We start from the raw sequence: 23,210 nt of genomic DNA on the forward strand, positions 1-23,210 counted from the left end.
CTCATTCAGCTACTGGCTGATTTTGTAGTAAAGTGACTAATAACATACAATAAGAACTTTACTGAAAACTGGAATTGTGCCCTGAAACTGGGAATATCTACTACTCTCAGCCTGAACATGGGTACAGGCCCTAAACGTGGGGCCTAGGAAAATCACTCCTTGCTCCTTTCTAAAGCCCTCCCCCCTCTGTTTTGTGCCTGTCCCCTATCCCATGTGCTTAAAATTTTTTTTTAAGATTTATTTATTCATGCACACAAGAACCAGAGTGCAGGCCAGATGTGTGGGAGGGTGAGCAGATTCACCAGAGAGGAGAGTGGGAAACAGGCTGACTGAGCCAAATACACTGCTGAGGGGAGCAGTGGGTGAGACAGGAGAGGTCTGCTGCACCATGTGGGTAGCTTCCCGACCTGACGGGATGGAACCTGCACTGCAGAGACTGCAGACAGCTTCACAGCGCTGTGCCCAACCAGCCTGTGCCACCAGGGAAGCCCTGCTTAAAATTTTATAGGGAAAAAAATTTGGTACTGGGCAATCTCTAGATTGTTAATACAGCTCTAATTCCTCTCCAATGGAAATACTGAAGTGAGGATTGCTCTATGCTTAAGGTTGACAGCTGTAGGCCTAAACTAATCCAGTGACAGGTAAAGTACAGGTTGGAGGATGGGCTCACAAGGTGCCTGGGCCTCCCAGGGTCCATGGTCTGAAGAGGTGTAAGTGTAGGTATCCCATATGTGTCTGTTCAGCTTAACTGAATTGCCAATTCTGAGTCCTGATTTCCCACTAGAGATGTTTTAAAGTTTCTGTTTGTAAACAACAGTGATTTCTCTTTTTACTGTGATGGTTTATTTGGCCTGGACTTTTGAAATATCCATGTAGCCCTCAGATTTTCACATTTTATAAATGTTCACATTTATAGTTGATTGTATTCCAGAGGTATATAGGTTGAAAGGAAAAACCTTTCCTGGACAACAGTGTCCATAATTTTCAACCTAAAAATAAAGGATACATCATTTTCACAAGCCTGCCAGGTATGAAAGAGTTTGTGAGATGTAGTTGTGTGTCTAAATGCCTTTATCTAGAGGGTATTTTAATAGTTAACATAAGTAGCAGGACATATCTGAAATCATGCCTGCCCTGCCCTGATAAAGGCTGACTGTGTTGTCACCTCCAATAGAAGTTCTACACTTACTCAGATGAAACAATAAAGCTTGTCCTTCCAAATGCAACTTCCCAAGCTTTTTTCTACAATTATCTCAGATGATAGCAAGATGTCCTCAGTTAGGCAATGTGACTTTGGGTAATTTTCTTGCTATCTCTCACTCTCAACACATTGCCTAAGTTGTAGTTGTTTCCTCAAAAATATTCAATTGTTTATAAAAATTCTCTGAAAAACAAGAATAATCATTTTTATCTAGTTAGTAAATTCTTTTTTAAAGCTTTATTTATTCATGCATCCGAGAACTGGGGTATAGGCCAGAGGTGCAGCAGGGTGAGAGGATTCGCCAGGACAGAGTGGGGATCAGAACAGGCAGATTGAAATACACGGCCAAGGGGAGCAGTGGGCGAGTCAGGAGAGGTCTTCTACGCCCGGGTATCTCCCTGGCTGGGGCTCGAACTCGTGCTGCAGTGGCTAGGGATAGCTTCAGTGTTGAGACTTACCCCCTGTGCCACGAGGGAGGCCCTCTAACTTGACTGAAGTGAACCAAAATTTATTTTCTGCTTCCTGGGTTATTGCCAGTTTAACTACTGGGTGAATTATCAGTGACTCCAGAGAATGGTGAGCTCCTCCAGCCTATCAGTCTCTGAATTAGGGATTCCTTGATTAAGTCTACATGCTTAGAGAGAGAGTGTGTTCTAAATGAGAGACTGGTGAAGTTAATGGAGACAGTTTTGACCACATTCTTTTTCAAAATTTGAACTATCTAAGGTTTCATATTCAAAGACTTTATGTTAAATGAAGAGAGGTTTATACATAAAACATGAATGAGTGTTTGCAACATATTAAGGTTGAAAAGAATTAATTTGAATAATATTTGGCATGAATCTGCTTTTACCAGGGCAGCAAAATATGGCTCAACAACAAAAAATGGGACTTTAACTCCCTCTGAAATTTCATCTCTTTACCTCAGCATTTTTTAAATTGTCTGACTCTTAATTGGTTCTTTTATTATATAGCCAAGATTTTTATTTTTCCTCTGCAATTGAGAAATTACTGATTTCTGTGGGAATATAGAGACAAATAGAAAATACCTTGGTTACACATTTGTTTCCTGGAAACACTCAGGATTTTATTGTTGTGTGTGTGTGTGTGTGTGTGTGTGTGCGTAAATAACAGGTTTTCTTTAAGAAGTGACACTGGAGAAATAAGTAGAAATAAAAATCATCTAGAATACTGTCACTCAGAAATAACCACCATTATATTTGCCAAACATTGTTCTAGACATCGATGTATTTCTGTAGTAAGCAAATGAAAAGAAGTAGGATATAAAATTTAAATGTGTCATGTATAGTATTTTTAAATAAATACAAAATTCAACTTTACTTGAGTTAAACATAATAAACTCAAGAAAATTTGAACTGAAATGTAAATTGAAGTGAAACTTCAATGAAACTAAAATTAGTGAACTTGATATTTTCTCAAAATAAGAAATTACGGGGAATATAATTCCCCTGTGGTGCAGTGGTTGAGCGCTGGGTTGCAAAGCTGCCCGCAGCCTATGCAGCGCCGGTTCAATCCCCGGCAGCCAGGTGAGGGACCCACATGGCTCGCAGACCTCTCCTGCCGCCCGCTGCTCCCCTCAGTAGTGTACTTCGTCCTTCTGCCTGCTCTGCTCCCCGCTCTGGCTCTGGTGAATTCTCTTGCCCTCCCGCGCTTCTGACTGTACCCAGTGCTTGTAAAAATAAATAAATCTTTAAAAAAAAAAAAGAAAGAAAAAGAAATTATGGGCCTCCCCTGGTGGCGCAGTGGTTGAGCACTGGGCTGCGAAGCTGCCCACAGCCTCAGCAGTGCAGGTTTGATCCCCGGCCGCCGGCAAGGGTCCCACATGGAGCACAGACCTCTCCTGCCGCCCGCTGCTCCCCTCAGCAGTGTACTTCGGTCCTTTTGCCTGCTCTGCTCCCTGCTCTGGCTCTGGTGAATTCTCTCACCCTCCCGCGCTTCTGACTGTACCCAGTGCTTGTATAAATAAATTTTAAAAAAAAAAGACTAGCATCTGTAAGGGTCAGGACAGGACTGGACATGGTGTAGGTTTTCTGATCCCATGCAGACCGGGTAAAGGAGGAGTCAGAGTCCTCAGTGGTTTTTTGCAGGTTTTTATTGGGATTACCAGGTACACGGCAGGCAGAGGTGCTGGGGGGCCGGGAGGCTGGCAGGCCTCCCAGCCCCCAGCAGGTCTTCACTCTGGGCTTTCCGGCTTTCTCCCAACTTCTGCTTCTCTTGCTTCTCTCTCAGCTTCTGCTGGTGTCCCCATGACGCCGCCCTTAAAAGCCCAGTCTTAGCCCAGGTGAATCCCATCTGCATATGCCCACACCCTGTTCCAGGTGCCCGCCATCAGGCATGCATTCAGGACCGCAAGGATCCATCATCTATCCTGATGGCGGGAGGGCAGAAAAGTCTGATACCTTTTACCTTACCCTACACCCAGAAAACTCATTTAAATCACATTCCACATTTCACAAATTAAAGTCACCTGGTTTGAGGGTAGCAAGTACGTATTTCATGGAAGTTGCTTCAAAAATAGCTTGAGCTTCCAGGGCCTCCCTGGTGGCACAGCGGGTTGAGCGCCACGCTGTGAAGCTGTCCACAGCCTCTGCAGCACAGGCTCAATTCCTGGCCAGCTCAGGGAGATTCCCACATGGCGCAGCAGACCTCTCCTGTCTCGCCCACTGCTCCCCTCAACAGTGTATTTCGGTCCGTCTGTTCTGTTCCCCACTCTGTCTCTGGTGAATCCTCTCACCCTCCTGCGCCTCTGACCTGTACCCCAGTTCTTGTATAAAAATAAATTTTAAAAAATTGCTTGAGCTTCCAAAAGACAGAATTGGAAATCCAGTATGTGGTTTAGCTTGACTTTTTGTTGTTAGTTTTTTAAGGATTTTTAAGTGACAATTTGGATTCTGAAATTAAAAGTCAGTGAAGTCAAAGAGGAGAGAATAGTGAAAACTGATGTCGGAATTGAGTATATTTCCACTGAATTTTATGGCTCCCTCTGAATATATAATTCACATTTGAAATTTTCTCAGTCCAAATTTCAGCTATTTTCTACTCATTAGAGTAACGAAGTCATGAAGTGCGCTCTCTTTGCTTTCCAGGGAGGGGCATAAAGTGCAGAACTGCCATTCAGAGGTTGCCTATCCTTTGTCACAACAATGAGAAAATTGAGAGGTTCTCAGTCTATTATCCGTCAAGACATGTACATGGCTGTCATTCACACCGGGCATCCTCAGGGACACGCACAACTCCCGAGCCTGCTCTGTAACGCTACCGCCTCTGCCACTCTAGAAAGTATTTTGGAAGGCGAGCTAATTGGAAACTTGACAATAACTTTTGCTCCAGTCTAATTTATTTTTTAAAAGTATACTACTTATAGGGCCTCCCCTGGTGGCACAGCGGTTGAGCGCTGGGCTGCGGGGCTGCCCGCAGCCTCCGCAGAGCCGGTTTGTTCCCTGGCCGCCGGCGAGGGTCCCACAAAAAAAAAGTAAACTACTGGTCCTGGTGGCGCAGCGGTTGAGCGCTGGGTTGCGTAGCTGCCCGCGGCCTCTGCGGCGCTGGTTCAATCCCTGGCTGCTCCCCGGCCACCAGAGGAGGGTCCCACATGGCGCGCAGACCTCTCCTGCCGCCCGCTGCTCCCCTCAGCAGTGTACTTCGGTCCTTCTGCCTGCTCTGCTCCCCGCTCTGGCTCTGGTGAATTCTCTCACCCTCCCGCGCTTCTGACTGTATGCATGTATAAACAAAAAACAAACAAACAAACAAACAAATAAATAAAAAACATGCCTCTATAAAAAAAAAAAAAAAAGTAAACTACTTATAGATGAGTACTCTTTAAAAAATTAACTTGTTCTATCTTTTAAAATAACTGAAAAATGGAGGGCCTCCCCCGTGGCGCAGCAGTTGAGCGCTGGGTTGCGAAGCTGCCCGCAGCCTCTGCAGCACTGGTTCGATCCCCGGCTGCTCCCCGGCCACCGGAGGAGGGTCCCACATGGCGCGCAGACCTCTCCTGCCGCCCGCTGCTCCCCTCAGCAGTGTACTTCGGTCCTTCTGCCTGCTCTGCTCCCCGCTCTGGCTCTGGTGAATTCTCTCACCCTCCAGCGTTTCTGACTGCACCCAGTGCTTGTATAAATAAATAAATAAATTATTCTCACTATTCTCACGAGTGTGAGATATATCTCATTGCTATTTTTTAAAAAATAAATAAAATAAAATAACTGACAAATAATTTTTAGCACAGCTAGTGATTATCTCTTGCCCAGGGTATCAGAACACTTGAGAAACAGGGATCTCACAGCTGGGTTTAGCCTTCGATATCAAGTGTAGAGCTCCTGGCTAGGAAATATGGCTATTTTCCTCTGATTAAGTAAATAATATCCCCTTTTTTCTTTATCACACACAGACTGTAGGCCGAGAACTGCTGCTTCATTTAATTGAGTATCTCGTAACTAGTGATGGAAAAGACCCTGAAATCACAAAACTAATCAATAGTACCCGGATACATATCATGCCTTCAATGAACCCAGATGGATTCGAAGCTGTCAAAAAGCCTGACTGTTATTATAGTAATGGAAGGTAAGGATGCACCAGCCTACTTTTATTTAAAAATAAAACAAAGCAACACAACGTCCCCCCATCAGACCTGTCAGTGAACCAGCTTTTAGGCTGTGTCCTGTCATTGCTGTGCTGAAAACTCTTCAGGGCTGCCCATTGCTTTGAGGAGGAAAAGTAAAATCCTGAGTGAAGCTGCTTTACTCCTATGCCTGAAACAGTGCAGTAGGGGTGCGATAACGAGTCAAAGGGCAGTGGCAAATAGGGGACAGGTCACTCTCTGTGGGCTCTCACCTGTGCACACAATCGCAAGACCACCCAGGCTCAGGGAACAACAATGGGGTTTATTTAACAAACAGGGAAGCAGAGTTCATAAGGCCACACGTGGACAGCTCTCTTACCCCAGATAGTGTCCACAATGTCCAAAAGTCCTAAGCAAAAGCCTGCTCATCCAAGATGGCACTGTCCCCATTAATGAGGGCCGGGAGCTTGTAGCAGTCAGCGAGCAGCGGGCCAGGACCCAACTCACCACAGCTGGAAATGCTCACAGTCGGGGCCCATGAGATGAAGCCGGCGCCACCCACGGCCACAGCAGGACCAGACAGCAATGGAGGCAGAAGTACCAGGAGGTGGTGCTGGATGATTAACAATGCTCAGTGGTCACCAGGACACTGAGTGCTGGTCACCGGTCAACAGTGCTGGGTAGCACTGGCCAGTAGTGCCTGTCACCCGGTCACCAGAGGCAGTGTTAGAAACACCAGCGGTGGAGCTCTTTGTGAGTCTTTGGCCCACACCAAGACGGAACAGCTCTTTGAGACACCAGGCCTGGGGCCTCTGGGGCTTCTCTCAGCTGGTGTCAGCAGCAGACCAGAGGGAGGGGGCTTCTGGCCTCTGCAAAGCAATTTGGCTTTCCCATAAAGCTTTTTGGCATTTGGAGGTTGGCTTCTGCATGCTTCTCCTTTCTTCTTTGGCATCCAGTCCCAAACTGGCTCGTGCCCGCCATATATCCTCTTTCAGGGTTCCCCCCACCCCACCCGCAAGTCTGATTGGACTGTTTTGGGGATGGTGGACCTAACAACAACCAGCTCACAGATCGCACCTGATCCACAGCCCATTCTAGGATCCAGGCACCAAATCCGCAGGCCTCTCTACTGCCTGCAGCTGGAGGGAGACACGGTACTGGAGCTGGCCCAGTGGGGTCCCATGCTCCTCCCTGCAGCCCCAAGCCAGGGCCTATATGCCCTGGGGCAGCTGGCAGGGGAGCCACCCATTTGCCTTCCTTGCTGGCCTCTGCCTGCAACCTGAGCCCCACCTGAGCCCCGCTGGGTGAAATGCCACCACCAGCTGCCCTTACACTGCTTGCAATCCGCTCATGGGGCCCAGCGCTGGAGCCATGGGTTGGGGTGGAAGGTATCTCCAGTTTCATGCCCACCCCACTTCTCCCCCTGCAACCCACCATCTTCTTCGAACTTCCAGGTTCCTTCTCATCTCTGACGCTGTGCACCTACATTTTCCACTCCTCACTCCTTCCACTGCTTAAATAGCCTTTCCCTGACCTTTCACAGATGAGGTCCCCAGTTACATTCTCTCATTACCTGGCTTTTTAACTTTATAACACAAATTTTAAAGTCTAATTGCTTGCATAATAAATGCCTCTCTCCCCACTGAATGCTTGGCTACCTGAGGGTAGGAATCCTGTGTGTTATGTTTACCATTGCTGAGTCCCTGAGGCCATGCATATGCCCAGGACCTCGGTAAATACTCGTTCTTTCATTAGGCCAGAAGGAACCAGACCTAGTGAGAAATAGAGTGAGTCTTACAGTTTTTCTGATTTCAACAGTTTATTTTGTTCCAATCTGCCTCAGGAAGTTTGGAATTTCTCAAATGTAATATGTATTTGTGCAGTTTAAAATTTGCTTACTTTCATCAAAAATAAATAAAATCGGGCCTCCCTGGTGGCGCAGTGGTTGAGCGCTGGGTTGTGAAGCTGCCCGCAGCCTCTGCAGCGCCGGTTCAATCCCCGGCTGCTCTCTGGCCACCGGAGGAGGGTCCCACATGGCGCGCAGACCTCTCCTGCCACCTGCTGCTCCCCTCAGCAGTGTACTTTGGTCCTTCTGCCTGCTCTGCTCCCCGCTCTGGCTCTGGTGAATTCTCTCACCCTCCCACGCTTCTGACTGTACCCAGTGCTTGTATAAATAAATAAATAAATCTTTAAAAAAAAAAAAAATAAACTGTTTAAAAAAAAAAAAATAAATAAATAAATAAAATCTCACCATTTGGTTCCTTTCAACTTTATTTTAAACATGACCAGTGCACTTTCCAGAAATTTATTTGTATAAAGTAGCACATCCCTGTTGTTTCTGTTATCAATCACTATGTAACCAAAAATCAGTATGTAACCCCCGAATTTACTCTCAGTTCTGTAAGTTAGGAATTGGGGCAGGGCGGGGATGGCTAATCTTGATGCCATGATGTCTGGGGCCTCAGCTGGGGTCGGCTGAGACAGCTAGCCTGGGACCACGTATCCGGAGTCACCCGGGTTCTGTTTCTTCATGTGGCGTCTCCAGCTGGCTAGTATTGGGAGTCTCAGAGTTCCCTGATTAAAAGCGCTGAAATGCAAACATTTATCAAATCCCTGTTTACATCAAATAGCTACTGGCCCATGGGCAGAGCAAGTCCCCCCAGAGGTGTGAGTGCCAAGTGTGGCTCATTGGAGCCCCTGAGTGGCCACCCACCAATTTCGTTTTCATATTTGGGAAAACACCTGAGTCCAGACACATACTATCCGTAAACCCTCAAACTTCTTTCTTTTAAAGGGAAAATAGTAACGACTATGACTTGAATAGAAACTTCCCTGATGCTTTCGAATTTAACAATGTAACAACTCAGCCTGAAACCAGGGCAGTCATGGAGTGGCTGAAAACAGAGACATTCGTCCTCTCTGCGAACCTCCACGGCGGTGCCCTGGTAGCCAGTTACCCGTTTGATAATGGTGTTCCAGGTAAGCGCACACAGGCCGGCTCCAGAACGAGCTGCAAACTCTGCCTCTAAATGGTGAAACTCCTCAAACTCCTCCCCTCCCTCCACCCCACTTAACTGCTCTGGTCGGGATAGAGAGCGCCTCCTTTTCCCAGCCCAAAGCCAACCTTCCTGCAATTTATAAACAGTAGAAGGGCAGTGTGGCAGAGCGACAACAGGATTTCTGGATGTTCTTCAGTGAATAGTATAGTCAGGATGTGGATTATCACACAAGGGGAAACAGCTAAAGTTAGAAAAAATCTGACTTTGCTGATCAGATGCGTAATAGCTTAGAACTCCTTTTCAAATTCTGTGGGATGCAGTATAAACTAAAGACTTAAAACCTTACAGAGGCTTCACTTAACCTAGTCTGTAGGACCTAAGGACAGTTGACTGGCTTCCAGAAATCGGCAAGATTAAGTAAGAGAATATTTAATTTTTAAGCTGGCTTTGGAGGAGTTTGAATATAATCTACCTTTTGTCCATCACTTTGTGTGTTCATTAAAAACTAGGAAGAAGAGGAGAGGGTGCATTGGTGGAAGAGGGTAGAGGATTTCTCTCTGGGGAAATTAGAGCCTTGGTGTGTGATGAGATGATGTCCTTGCTTATTTGCTGGTGCATATTCCCTCTTACTCTGAAGTCAACTGAAAGGTCCCGGTTTGTCTTTCATGTACAGCAACTGGGACCTTACACTTGCGGAGTTTAACCCCTGATGATGATGTTTTTCAATATCTTGCACATACTTATGCTTCAAGAAATCCTGTCATGAAGAAAGGAGATGAGTGTAAAAATAAAATGAACTCTCGAAATGGAATTATAAATGGGTATTCTTGGTATCCACTTAAGGGTGAGTTTCTCTTCCTTTCTACCATTCTTATTGTCTCCACCCAGAGGTACCAGCTGGTTTTTGTTGACTCCAGCACTTGATGAAAGTTTGTGAGGCATAGTGCAGCCCCTTCAGTTCTTTAGTTATGTCTCTGTCACCTAACATCACAGAGCAGCAGGGGTAACTGGTGTTTGAGGGATACTCAGAATTGTTCATTACTGCCTGTTCCTTTATTCATTCTGAGGCTTATTCAGCATTTACTTACGACAAGCCAGGAACTGTCGGGAAAGATCTTAGGGAAGAGTAATATACAAATGAATAATCGTGGTGACAGTATAATTAGGATACAAGTAGAGATTTAGAGAAGGTGCTGTGTACCACATGGGTATAAAGCCAAAGTAACAACATTGAGTAGTGAAGACCTTGGAGAAATTTATTGCTTATGTGTCACGTAATGGGGGACAGCTGCTACTTCCAAATAATTGCCATCTTGCCATGGGGCTCCAATAATGCCAGCTCTTCCGGTTTGTAAAACAAGCTGAATTTGTACACAAAATATTGTGATTTTGAAGTCACTTTGCAGCCTAAACAAAAGAGCTCTTCCAGCTGGATGTAGGAGGGGGCTCCCATTTTCCACCCTTGGCAGAGGATGGCCAGGTGAAGAAAAAGCTTGAGGACATAGGAAGGGGAATGTTCTTAACAGAAGGAATAAACAGAAGAGTTTGTCAGAGAGCTTGTGCTAGTCCGGGAACTGAGAGAGAGAAGGGACCTAGGATGGAAGGTGAGAGGGCAGATGGGCTGGAACTGGGTTTCCTTTGCTTCCATGAGAAGTTCCCCCACGGAGACTGGTTATGGCCTGACCCATCCAAGAGCAAGCTGCAGTCTGCATTTCTACACACAACCAGTTCCCCACTTGTCACTTTGGATGCACAAGTTAGTCTTGCACAAACTGGTACTTTCATTTCTAGTACTTTTGTGTCCCGGCAGCACTCTGCCAGTTTTCTGGGTAATGTAAATAAGCAGAGACCACGACTGACCACAGCAGGGCCAAGCAGACACTACTACATCCCAAATTTCTGTTGTCCAAGAGACGGCCTCTCCACCCCAACCTCGGGCTTTTGGAATAGTTCCTTTGTCATTTTTCATAATGAGGACAGTGTCCCCTCTGCTCAGTGGCAGAGCTGTCTTTTATGTGTACTGCCCGAAACTGCCAGGACAAATTCAGATGTATGGGTAGGAACCTAATTTTGCTGCAGGGAATTAATTGTTGCCAGGTGTACCTGCGTGTAAGCTGTGTATCCTTCTGAGAAAAACAGCAGGCAGAGCCAATTCCTTTGAGCTTAGAACAAAGCATTCTGCTTAAGCTCAGAGGCCTAACTTACCTTGTCCAGAGCTGCATGCTCTCCACACTTGGTATTTTCAATCCTGCATGCTTTACACATCTGTTTTGCTATTTAAGTTCATTCGACGTGAGACACAGTCTTCCAGACAAGGGCTTTTGTTTTGTTTTTTCTCTCCACTTTTTTTTTCCCTTTCTATTTCTTGGTGGAAATGAGATCAAAGAGAAATATAAAAACAGATAAAAGAAATAGAAAGTTCTTTCTGGCTAGAATCTGGACCTACATGATATTCAAATAATATTTTCATATAATATTTTTTTAAAGATTTTTTTTTTTAAGATTTATTTATTTTTAAAGATTTATTTTCTACAATAGCTGGGGTACAGGCTAGTGGCGCAGGAGGGTGAGAGGATCCACCAGAGACAGAATGAGGAGGAGAACAGGCAGACGGACCGAAAGCTCTGCTGAGGGGAGCAGCTGGCACCACAGCAGAGGTCCTGAGCGCCATGTGGGAATCTCCCTGGCCGGCCGGGAATTGAACCCGCACTGCAGAGCCTGCGGACAGCTTCACAGCACTGCACTCAACCCGCTGTGCCACCAGGGAGGTCCTCATTTAATATTTTGATAATTTTCTTGAGTTTTTTTCTATTTCAGTAGTCCCCAGGTACCCTAAAGGAACTGAGAATACATAATACACATCTTCTTGCCAGATATCAAGTATAACTACTTCCTTCAAAGTTACTGTATTTTATCAAATCCAAGATGTCACTGATTGTAAAACAATGTACCACCAAGAAAAAAGTAGAAAGTTGGGCCTCCCCGGTGGCTCAGGGGGTTGAGCACAGCGCTGTGAAGCTGTCCACAGCCTCTGCAGCAAGGGTTCCATTCCCGGCCTGCCAGGGAGCTACCCACATGGAGCAGCAGACCTCTCCAGTCTCGCCCGCTGCTCCCCTCAGCAGTGTATTTCAGTCGGTCTACCTGTTCTCCTTCCCACTCTGTCTCTGGTGAATCCTCTCACTCTCCTGCGTCTCTGGCCTGTACCCCTGCTCTTGTATAAATAAATAAATCTTTAAAAAAAAAAAAAAAGTAAAAAATTTCCAAACTGATGATGTGATGTTTTTTCAGCCATCCAATTTAAGACATACCAATTTAGAGATTTTAAAATATAAAAAGTTTTGTTTATAACCCTTTGAAAATAGGGTCTCCAGAGATAAGCACTAGAAAGCGAGCAGCCCCAGAAGCAACAGGGGGGTCTTTGCCCTTGAAGAGTTAGCTCCATGCCCCTCTCTTTCAGCCCCAGAAGCAGCTTGGTGAGATGGGTAAGAGCCTGTCTTGGGTCTCTGCCATTCACCCATTGGAATCCCTGGGCAAGTTGCTTACCATCTGTGATCAATCCCTCCCTGTAAAATGCAGGTAATAATTGCTGTGAGGATTTAATGAGTTGATACAAAGTTCTTCAGCCAGTCCCTAGCAATAATGAACACTCAGTAAATGTTGCCCATTAATGGTCTCCGAAATTAGAATATACTTAGTATTACATAATGTTTAATGAATGACTTAGAGTAATATTTCTGTTAAAATATTTCTAAATCTGTTTAAAATGTAATTCAGTAATCTGAAGAATCCTTTTTGTAATATTAGATACACACACACAGAAAAAGGACACTTCCTTTAACTTTGGTGCAGTCACACTTCACTTGGGTCTGCTCCATTACCCATATGGGAATATTTAGGATTACCTGTCATGCCTTGGTAATAGAATGGTTTTCCATGCTAGTATGTCAAATTCATCTTTTCCTGTTTACCTGTACTTTCCTTGCAACTGTCTTATTCACTTGTCCATACTTGTCTCCACTCCAATTTTAGACCTTAAAAATATGAAATATGCTTGTGTTTAGGTGGAATGCAAGATTACAACTACATCTGGGCTCAATGTTTTGAAATCACATTGGAGTTGTCGTGCTGTAAATACCCTCGTGCAGAGAAGCTTACATCTTTCTGGAATGATAACAGAGCCTCATTAATTGAATATATGAAACAGGTGCACCTAGGTTTGTAAGCTTTCCTTAGTAATTCTTTGTTAACAAAATACAGCATCTGGTAAACTTTTGGGTTGAGAAAATGCATGCCCCTGTTTTTTCTAGGCGCTGCCTCATTTTTAGAACCAGAACTAATGGTAAAAAATTCTCTCTGCATAAATATCTACAGCGTGTGAGAAAGGCAGTGCCCATCAATTCATATAAGAGAAAGCATGGTGCATGTGACTTTTATATAGGGGTGTAAAATCTGGAGTACTTTCATTCATACATGTTGAATTACCTGGAAATCTGGCAGAAAGAGCAGAAAAAAATGGGTTCTTGTTTTGTTATATGGTCACTTACTTAGAAAAACATCAACATTGCTTGTCACTTGCCACACAGTATCACAGACCCGGAAAATAGTGGACATTCATCTGCACTTTTCCCTAGAACTGGGATGGTGACCTAGCACCGTTAGCTTCAACCCCTCTGACCCTCGATTATGCCAGATCATTTGGCACTGGGTGTTGTCCCAGCCTGTTATTTGACTGTTGTCTGGCCTGTATCACAGTGGACAGAATAAATGGGAAAGAGGGTAGTTCTCAATTTGTGTGCAGCAGACTCACTGGGATGGTTTGTCAAAACATAGCTACTAGGCCCCACTCCCAGAGTTTCTCATTTAGTGGCTCCAGAATGTTAACATCATCCCAGGTGATGCTGATGGTGCTGGGACAGCCACCACACTGTGAAAACCATTGCACAGGGGAGGAACACACTGCTGGTGATGTGGATGGAATCTTCACAGTTCAGGTTTATTTAACCAGACTGTGTCTCCCCGGGCAGGGTGTGCAGGCTTGTGTGCATTGCCAGAGTTAAAGTTACCTTTCTTCATTCAGAACAACTTGGAGGAAGAATCAGATCAGGATCTGACACGATAGTTACGTTACCATATCAAGTCAAAGTGGAAGATGTTTGTGTTGCGGAGGTTTCCATCCTGGGCTTGCTGCATAGTTGCATAATTCTTAGAATTTTCAGCATGTTTCACATCAGACCTTCCCACTTGCTAAATAAAAGAGAGAGAGAAAAGTCAGAAGCAGAATATTAGGGCCAAGTACAAAGCACAGGGTAAGAGTAAAAAGCTAACTACAAATTTCACTTGGCCACACATCCCTAAAATGGATGTCCCTTCTCCCTTTCATGCCTGCATCTCCAACCCGAGCCCCACATTCCCTGAATACAAGTTCACAGAAGTTATTGGTAAACTGGGAGGAGTCATTTATGAGATAGGTTACAAAAAGATCTTTTCCACCAGCATCTTAATAATGCTTATTAAATTATTAGTCTTTCTCCTTTCCCATTATGTCTTCAAACTTTGTTTTGGGTCTTTCTTGCTTAGCATTCTGGTGTTTCTCCACTAGACTTTCCTCATGAGGCACATATTAATTAGTCTTTCTATTGTATTTCTATCTATTTTGATCCTTTAGTGTGTTACTCTGCCTATTTTCTAAAATTCTTCCTTCATCAGCGTCAACATGGGAATGCAACTGAACATGAAATATGCTCCAGGTAACTGCACTACTGTTTTTGGAATTTCAATCTTGATGTAAAGGTTGTTTGCCAAGTGCTGAATTAAGGTGGACTCTGAAGTATTGGACATAATATTGCCAGTGAAGGAGATTTATAAACTGTTTAAATAACATACAAATTGCAGCAAAACTGTTCATATTATTTTGGAGAGCTTACAAGTCCATTTATACTAGGTGTTATAAAAAAATAACACATTTATCTAGCTGTTTGCTCCTATAATCAGATGTACACAACTCAGTTAAAAATATGTCTGTTAGCATGTCAACCATGCCCCCTTGTGGTTTAAGACAGGCATTTGTTTCTAACTTAATGAAACCTTATTTCAAAAATACTGATATCGTGTGGTTATTGTTACTTGGTAGAAAGTTCTCTCCTTATCAGTGCTCAGTAGGAAGCCAAAGAATATATTTATGAGTAATGGGAGCAAACACCTTTTTGTCTTTCCTTACATAGTATTGGTATACAACGCTGTGTAAGTTTCAGCTGTACTCCTTGACACCTTGCAACTATATATGCCACACGCACCACCAAATACCTAGTTACCTTCCATGGCCACTTAATCTACCCTCTCTACCTTCTCTACCCCTATCACCTCCTTCTTTCCTCTGGTAACCACTATTCTGTTGTCAGAACTAAAGGTTTGTTTTTGTTTTATTGCTTTATATTCGCCAAGTAAAATCATGTGATAGTTGTCCTCCTTCTGACTTGTTTCACTTAGCATAATGCCCTCAAGTTTCATCCATGTTGTTGCAAATGACAAGATTTCACTAATGTATATATGCATCTGTGTGTGTGTGTGTGTGTGTGTGTGTGTGTATGTCTATGTTGCCCATCGTGTATATACATCACATCTTCATTTAATAACTCATCAATGGGTTGTTTCTATATCTTGGCTATTGAGAACAGTGCTGCAATGAACATAGATGTGCACATCTTTTTAAATTAGTGCTTTCATATTCTTTATATAAATATCCAGAAGTGAAATTGCTGGATCATACAGTAGTTCTGTTTTTTATTTTCAGAGGAGCCTCTATACTAAAGATAACATGGTATATATACATGCTGGAATTATTCAGCCAAAAAAGGGGAATGAAATCCTGCCATTTATGACAACATGGATGAACCTTGAGGATATTATACTATATGTAATAAGTCAAAGAAGACATAGACATATAGTCTCACTTACACATAAAATTTTTAAAAATCAAGTTCATAGATAAAGGGAACAGATTCGTGGTTGCATGTCAATTATATCTCAATTTAAAAGTTTATCTTCCTTCTCAAACACTTACAAAACTCAAAAAAGGTAACAAATTTCAAGCATATTTTTCTTAAATAATTATGTTTTTTCATATGCCATGAAATACGGCATCAACATTTATTTCTCTTTTTGTCTTGCAGGTGTAAAGGGTCAAGTTTTTGATCAGAATAAAAATCCATTACCCAATGTGATTGTAGAAGTCGAAGGCAAACAACATATCTGCCCTTATAGAACCAACAAATTTGGAGAGTATTATCTCCTTCTGTTGCCTGGGTCCTATAAGATAAATGTAAGTATGCAGTCCTATTTATTATTATTAAAATATAGAACTCACAATAATTACTCACCCAGAAGAAATCTAAAGTAAGTCAGGAAAAGTCCAAAAGTAGGTATGTCAGAACAGAAGCAAAGGACAGCATCAAATGTACAACTGGCAAGAGCTGAGAAAGGTAGGAGTGACAGAACAAATCAAGTTTCTTCCCAATTGGCCACTGACTTTTAAAATAAAATCCTTTATCTTGGGATAACCTTTTATGATAAAAATAGGAATAAAGATTTTTTTTAGAAGAATTAACAGCACAGCCAAAATGCTTCCCAGATTCATGGAATACCATTTTAATATCCATTCCATGAACTATTTCTGCTATCAAAAAGTGAATGGGGGGGCCTCCCCGGTGGCGCAGCGGTTGAGCGCTGGGTTGCGAAGCTGCCTGCAGCCTCTGCGGCGCCGGTTCAATCCCCGGCTGCTCCCCGGCCACCAGAGGAGGGTCCCACATGGCGCGCAGACCTCTCCTGCCGCCCGCTGCTCCCCTCAGCAGTGTACTTCGGTCCTTCTGCCTGCTCTGCTCCCCGCTCTGGCTCTGGTGAATTCTCTCACCCTCCCGCGCTTCTGACTATACCCAGTGCATGTATAAACAAACAAACAAACAAACAAATAAATAAATAAAACATGCCTCTATAAAAAAAAAAAAAAAAAAAAGTAAAAAGTGAATGGGGACACATTCCTTAGAATTCATTATAAGTGAAATTTGATCCGTAAGTTTTACCGCTATATTAAGGAAAGGATAGATCTATTTTGCAGTTCTTTCATTAGAAGATGAGAATGAGTTTTTTCAATAGGTGCAAGTAAAATTCCAGTTTTTCACTCTATTCAGATGCTAGTTTCTAAGTCATTTCATAGTGCTGGAAGAGGCATGGACTAGTTTGAGCCAAAACTAGTTGAACAAACTAAATTACTGTGTACTTGATTTTGGTCAGATTGTGCTTCCTCTTCCTTGTTATGAATTTCTCTAAGATACTAACAATTCTTCTACTTTGCTAAATGGTTCTGATGTCAATGGTAGCAGTCATTCTACTCCTGGGAGAGATGGCTGTAGCAAAACTAACTTCTAGTTCATTTCATCTTTAGATGTAATGAAAGGGGCCTCTCCGGTGGCGCAGCGGTTGAGCGCTGGGTTGCGAAGCTGCCCGCGGCCTCTGCGGCGCCGGTTCAATCCACGGCTGCTCCCCGGCCACCAGTGGAGGGTCCCACATGGCGCGCAGACCTCTCCCGCCGCCCGCTGCTCCCCTCAGCAGTGTACTTCGGTCCTTCTGCCTGCTCTGCTCCCTGCTCTGGCTCTGGTGAATTCTCTCACCCTCCCGCGCTTCTGACTGTACCCAGTGCATGTATAAACAAAAACAAACAAACAAACAAATAAATAAATAAAGCATGCCTCTATTAAAAAAAAAAATTAAAAAAAAAATTAGATGTAATGAAAGGCATGGCTTTCAGATTACAAAACTGTGGGAAGCAGAGCTTCAGTGAAGTATAGCTTTTCACCATAGTGCTCAATAGAGGGGTTCATCAATTGCTAATACTCTTCTTGAGACTCTCTCTTCCTACTGAGAAGATGACTAGAGCTTGAAAGACCTCAACTCTCTGCAATCTTTGCCTAAAAATGCCCTTTGTTACCCTGTTATTTACTGAGACTTTCCTATTCTGTGAAAAAAAGAGGATTTTCTTTTATACCTAAATCCAAATTTTTTATGCAGTCTGAGAAATGAGCCACACCTTTATACAATAAAATTACGAATTGTTCATTTTCCATTAGACTAATATAGTACATGTTGCCTTTAGCTACTAGTTCTAGAACAAGATTAGAAGGTAAGACTTTGAAAACTAAAATGAATGGCTAAAATTAATAGCAATTAGTGATTCTATAATGTTGTTCTCCATTTGTTTCCCTCTCTACCATACATAATAAAAGTATTTCTCAGTGGACATGGTCTATAGTTAGTTTAGCATTTGTCCTATTTTTCCTGATCATTTTCTCCACCAAGAAACAAATCTGGCTGAAGATTCAGACTTTTATGAATAAAGCCAGATAAAACCAAGCTTTTTAAGGAATCAATAAACTTGTACTCCTAGATCAGCTGCAGGGAAAATGAATTGAGGGTCTCCCTGGTGGCACAGGGGTTAAAGTCAGCACTATCAAGCTATCAGCAGCTACTGTGGCATGAGATCTATGCCCCGCCAAGGAGCTGACCCACATGGCACAGCAGACCTCTCCTGTCTCGCCCGCTGCTCCCCTCAGCAGTGTATTTCAGTCAATCCACTGTTCTGCTCCCCACTCTGTCTGGTGAATCCTCTCACAATCCCCCCTTCCCGTACCTCTGGCCTATATCCCAATTCTTGTATGCATAAATAAAAATAAATCTTTTTAAAAAAATGAATTGAGAAAAAAATTCCACTTATAAAATCTTGATACCCAATGAGGATATTAAGTACAGACTTGAGACAAAGGGAAAGAGTCTACTCTTGTTCACCTTTGCTCTCCATGAAAATGATGGGGGCAAAATCAGTCTGCTTCCTTCTCTTGACTTACATCTCTAGATAAATCTTCAAATCTGTTTTTATTTCACTTGGTAATTCTTGGCAATAGCATTGAAAACTATGGTCCATATCAACAGACATCAGATAACTCATTCAGCAAGCAGAACTAAAGCTGTTACTAGCCATGGAAGCCTGGGAGATTGTTATATATGTTTCATAAAAGCTGCATTTTAGTTCTGTGTCAATGTTTTCAGTGTTAGCACCACAAAACATAATTGTTTCTTATTTTCTTTTAGGTTACAGTCCCTGGACACAATCCATTCCTAACAAAGGTGATTATTCCAGAAAAATCCCAGAACTTCAGTGCTCTTAAAAAGGATATTTTACTTCCATTGAGAGGGCAACTGGATTTCATTCCACCATCAAATCCTTTGTGTCCTACCATCCCTCTATATAATTTGCCAAGTCACTCGGCTGTAACAAAGTCTAGCCTGTTAGTATTTTTGGTGACTCTTTTTCACATATTTCTCAAATAAAGCAAAATGTGAAACTCAGCTCTCATCACCGCCTGGAATCAGGGATCACTCACGACAGGTTACTGCAACGCTAAGGCTCTCCGTGGGATCTTGACTCGATAAAGCCCACCATCCTTTCTTCAGAAGAGAATTGGTTGCTTCCAAATCCTGCAACAACCAGTGTGTGGTGATACAAAAGTAATGATTTGGTCTTGATGATGAATGGAAGACATCAACCTATCAAGTACTACCCACTTACATGTAATCTTGAAATAATCTTAGAAATTTGTAAGAAAGTAAACTTCAGAAACAAAATGTTCCTACAAGAAAAAAGGACTTAATGTTGTATACAGAGAGCCAGATGAATACAAGTATTGAAGATGAACATTTACTAATCGCCTTGCCATGAGGGTTATGTGTGAAGAGAAAGTGCCAAATGTTAGTTCTCAGTGCAGGAGGAAAATGAGAACACTGGGGAGTTTTACAAATCTTCTAAGGAAATATGAGGAAAAAAGGCAACCATATCTCAGTGGCCCAAGAAAATATGAGCCTCAGGGGATGACAAGGTTGCGTCTATAGAGCCCCAGGTCAATTGAGTCCTTGCCTTTCTGCAAGTCTGTTATGCTGATGACTCCCAAATGTGTAACTGTATCCTCTTACCTGAGCTGCAGACTTATGTCCAACTGGGCATATTCACCTGGTGTGGCCCAGATACCTCAAACTCATGTTGAAAATCAAACATACTTTTCTCCCTAGAGTTGCTCTTTCTCCTGTATTCTGTCTCAATTACTTGAAACCTGAAAGTTATCCTTCATACTTCTTCCTCCTTTATCCCACATATCCGGTCAGAAAAGTCAACTTTTGTATTATAAATTGGTTCTGCCCTCTTTCCAAGGCTGCATAGACTGCCTCATTTCAGCCGCCATAGCTCACCTGCACCACTACAACCACCTTACTAGTCTCCTGCTCCTATTCTCTTCAAATCCATCCTACACACAGTACTGGTGAAGGGATTAAGGGCTGCCTAAAACAACATCAAACATCAAGTGCTTGTGGTTCCTACTCACATAACATGCTGTTTGTGTCCCCTGTGCTTGGTGTGCCATTCTGACCCACTATATTGCCTTTCTACTCCTTTAATAGTTCAGGTATCAACTCCTAGGAGGCCTTTACTGACCATCCATTTCACCCTCTCCCAAACTGAGGTTAAAGGGCCTTTCCTCTGCTCCCCAAATTATTTTTGAATTTATAACAGTCTTAAGATCTACTTCCATTTGTGATTTTTTGGGGGGAGGAGGGGGGGCAGACTGAGTTCCTAGAAGCCAGGGCTTATTGAAACTTTTCATTTCTGTATTCTCAGAGCCTAGCACATACTAGGGAATGAATGAATAGAATTCCTGCAGCCTGCCACTCCCAGTCTACCCCATACAGGCTTTGAATCATTTTATGAAAGTAGTATTCTGTTTTGGCAATCTCTAGCTCATTAGTAAAACTGTCAGAATATTTTCATATGTGTATCAAAAAATAAATGTAAATACAGTGCTTTTACTGGATTTTGCATTTACCCAAAGGTTCATAATAAAATTGTGTGTTACCGGTTAACACACTACAAGCTACCTTTTAAAATCAGAAAACAAAATATTTACAACTAGTACTCAATTTGAAGCAACTGTTCTCCATTATGAGAGCCTGTACTTAACCTATCTAAAAACATTTTATGTAAGAATTGACGGAGGGGGCCTCCCTGGTGGCGCAGGTGGTTAAGCACAGCGCTGTGAAGCTGTGTGCAGCCTCTGCAGTGCCGGTTCGATCCCCAGCTTCGGAACTACTCACATGGCGAGCAGACCTCTCCTGTCTCGCCCGCTGCTCCCCTCAGCAGTGTATTTCTTCAGTCTGCCTGTTCTGTTCCCAGCTCTGTCTCTGGTGAATCTTCTCACCCTCCCGTGCATCTGGCCTGTACCCCAGTTCTTGTATAAATAAATCTTAAAAAAAAAAAAATTGACGGAGGAGCATCAAACGGGATAAAAGCAACTCTGGCAAGCAAATTTCTAAGTGTTGTATATTCCATATGGAAAATGAACTGCCTTTGTTATTCTATAAAGTTCTATAGGATCTGGAAATGTAACTATACTGGACTTGTTACGGAGTGAATGATGAGAACCACAGATGTATGGGAAACACTTGGGCATTTAGGAGCTACCCCTATGCTAAGCTTATTCTACACAAACAAAATCACACATTAATATAAACAGAATTTGTGGCCTCTCAACCTCATCTTATAAAATCTGGTAACCTCAATATTTTGACTTTTACTTAAATAAAAAGTAATTTATTATATACTGAAAGTATCTTAATATTGCCAAAAATGATTTTGATATATTACATATGAAAGTATATAAAACTCAATTTGGTTTACCATCAAGCCCTTAACAACTTTTCAATCAGGCATTCCAAGTTCTCATTTTTTCTTGATAGCAGTTTTGTTTTGTTTTTTTGAGATTTATTTATCCATACAAGCACTGGGTACAGTCAGAAGCACAGGAGGGTGAGAGAACTCACCAGAGTCAGAGCGCAGAGCAGAGCAGAGCAGGCAGACTGACGAAGTACACTGCTGAGGGGAGCAGCGGGCGGCAGGAGAGGTCTGTGCACCATGTGGGACCCTCGCCCGGTGGCCGGGGATCGAGCCGGAGCTGCAGAGGCAGCGGGCAGCCTCGCAACCCAGCGCTCAACCACTGTGCCACCGGGGAGGCCCCCTTGATAACGGTTTTTGAAGGGGCAGGAACCAAAATCTGAATTGGTTCACCATCCTTAAAATAAATTTAAAAAATGTTTTTAAAATCAGAAATGTTATTAGTATCAACTTAAAATCATTCAGACAAGCAAAGTAAGTCTCCAAATCATACCTGAATTAATTTAGCAGATTTAGGATAGATATTATGTATCAATGACACCATGCTTGACAGTTTGTAATGAAAGTATAGAAGAACCCATTATACCCTCCACTGATCAAATGAAGTATCCAGTAGAAGAAACAATAATGGAATTCCAACCATAGTCAGACCAGCTCCCCAAGTTTCTGCCATTTCCTACTGTTCCCCACTCTCTAACCTGGTAGTTATGCTCCCCAGGTTCTCAATAAATTCAGGTATTTCTTTTATAGAGAAACCAACATGGCAAAGCTTTCAAATGGGAGAAAAGATAGCATGTGAAAGAATAATTATAAGGCAGGAGCACTGGTTTAAAACCCATCTAACATTCAGTTTCTTTACCTGTAAAACAAAAGTTCCTGCTTGACTGATCTATGACTGTCAGTAGCAGCAGCATATGATAGTCACACTTTGGTTCGATCTTGGTGCTACATTATTAAAGACCAAATTGCCTCAAATACAAACAGAATTGGCCTGAGAACTGAAACACTGACTAGCTAGAATGATGATTTAATAATATTTAAGGAAACAGCTTTTTTTCATGTACCTACTCAAGATAAATTGTAGCATGAATAAGTGCTGGGAGGTGGGGAGTATTTTGGAAAAATGTTAAGTTGCTGCAATAAGTATCAGTGTTGATTTTGGTGCTTAATTTATCACATTCAGATGTGAACTGTTGGATATAACAGAAGTATTAAGAGCCTCTCCTCAACATTTCTGAAGTCTTTCTAAAAAAACAACCTTGGGCCTCCCCGGTGGCGCAGCGGTTGAGCGCTGGGTTGCGAGGCTGCCCGCAGCCTCTGCAGCACCGGCTCGATCCCCGGCTGCTCCCCGGCCACCGGAGGAGGGTCCCACATGGCGCGCAGACCTCTCCTGCTGCCCGCTGCTCCCCTCAGCAGTGTACTTCAGTCCTTCTGCCTGCTCTGCTCCCCGCTCTGGCTCTGGTGAATTCTCTCGCCCTCCCGCGCTTCTGACTGTACCCAGTGCTTGTATAAATAAATAAATAAATCTTTAAAAAAAAAAAAAAAAAAAAAAACAACCTTGTGGCTTTTTTTCCCCCAGAAGCAAATTTACATTTGTAACAGTTCCCCCAAAATGATACAAGAAATTAGGTCTATTTTTCAGTGTAAAAGTATCTGACTCTGGACTAT

General features: G+C 42.9%; 1 protein-coding gene across 1 annotated transcript in view; it reads left to right on the forward strand.

Moving 5' to 3' along the window:
• CPM (carboxypeptidase M) overlaps positions 1-22,911 on the forward strand; it is a 64,727-nt gene extending 41,816 nt beyond the window's left edge. Inside the window, exons 4-9 of the mRNA XM_037514017.2 lie at positions 5,607-5,779; positions 8,572-8,756; positions 9,450-9,620; positions 12,838-12,990; positions 15,946-16,094; positions 18,914-22,911. Of these exons, the coding sequence (XP_037369914.1) occupies positions 5,607-5,779; positions 8,572-8,756; positions 9,450-9,620; positions 12,838-12,990; positions 15,946-16,094; positions 18,914-19,153 (1,071 nt within the window). The 3' untranslated portion in view covers positions 19,154-22,911. The remainder of the gene's footprint in view (positions 1-5,606; positions 5,780-8,571; positions 8,757-9,449; positions 9,621-12,837; positions 12,991-15,945; positions 16,095-18,913) is intronic.
• The last annotated feature ends 299 nt before the right edge of the window (positions 22,912-23,210 follow it).

This window comes from Talpa occidentalis, unplaced genomic scaffold (assembly GCF_014898055.3).
Source record: "Talpa occidentalis isolate TD23 unplaced genomic scaffold, MPIMG_talOcc4v2.1 talOcc4.16, whole genome shotgun sequence".
Lineage (NCBI taxonomy): Eukaryota > Metazoa > Chordata > Mammalia > Eulipotyphla > Talpidae > Talpa > Talpa occidentalis.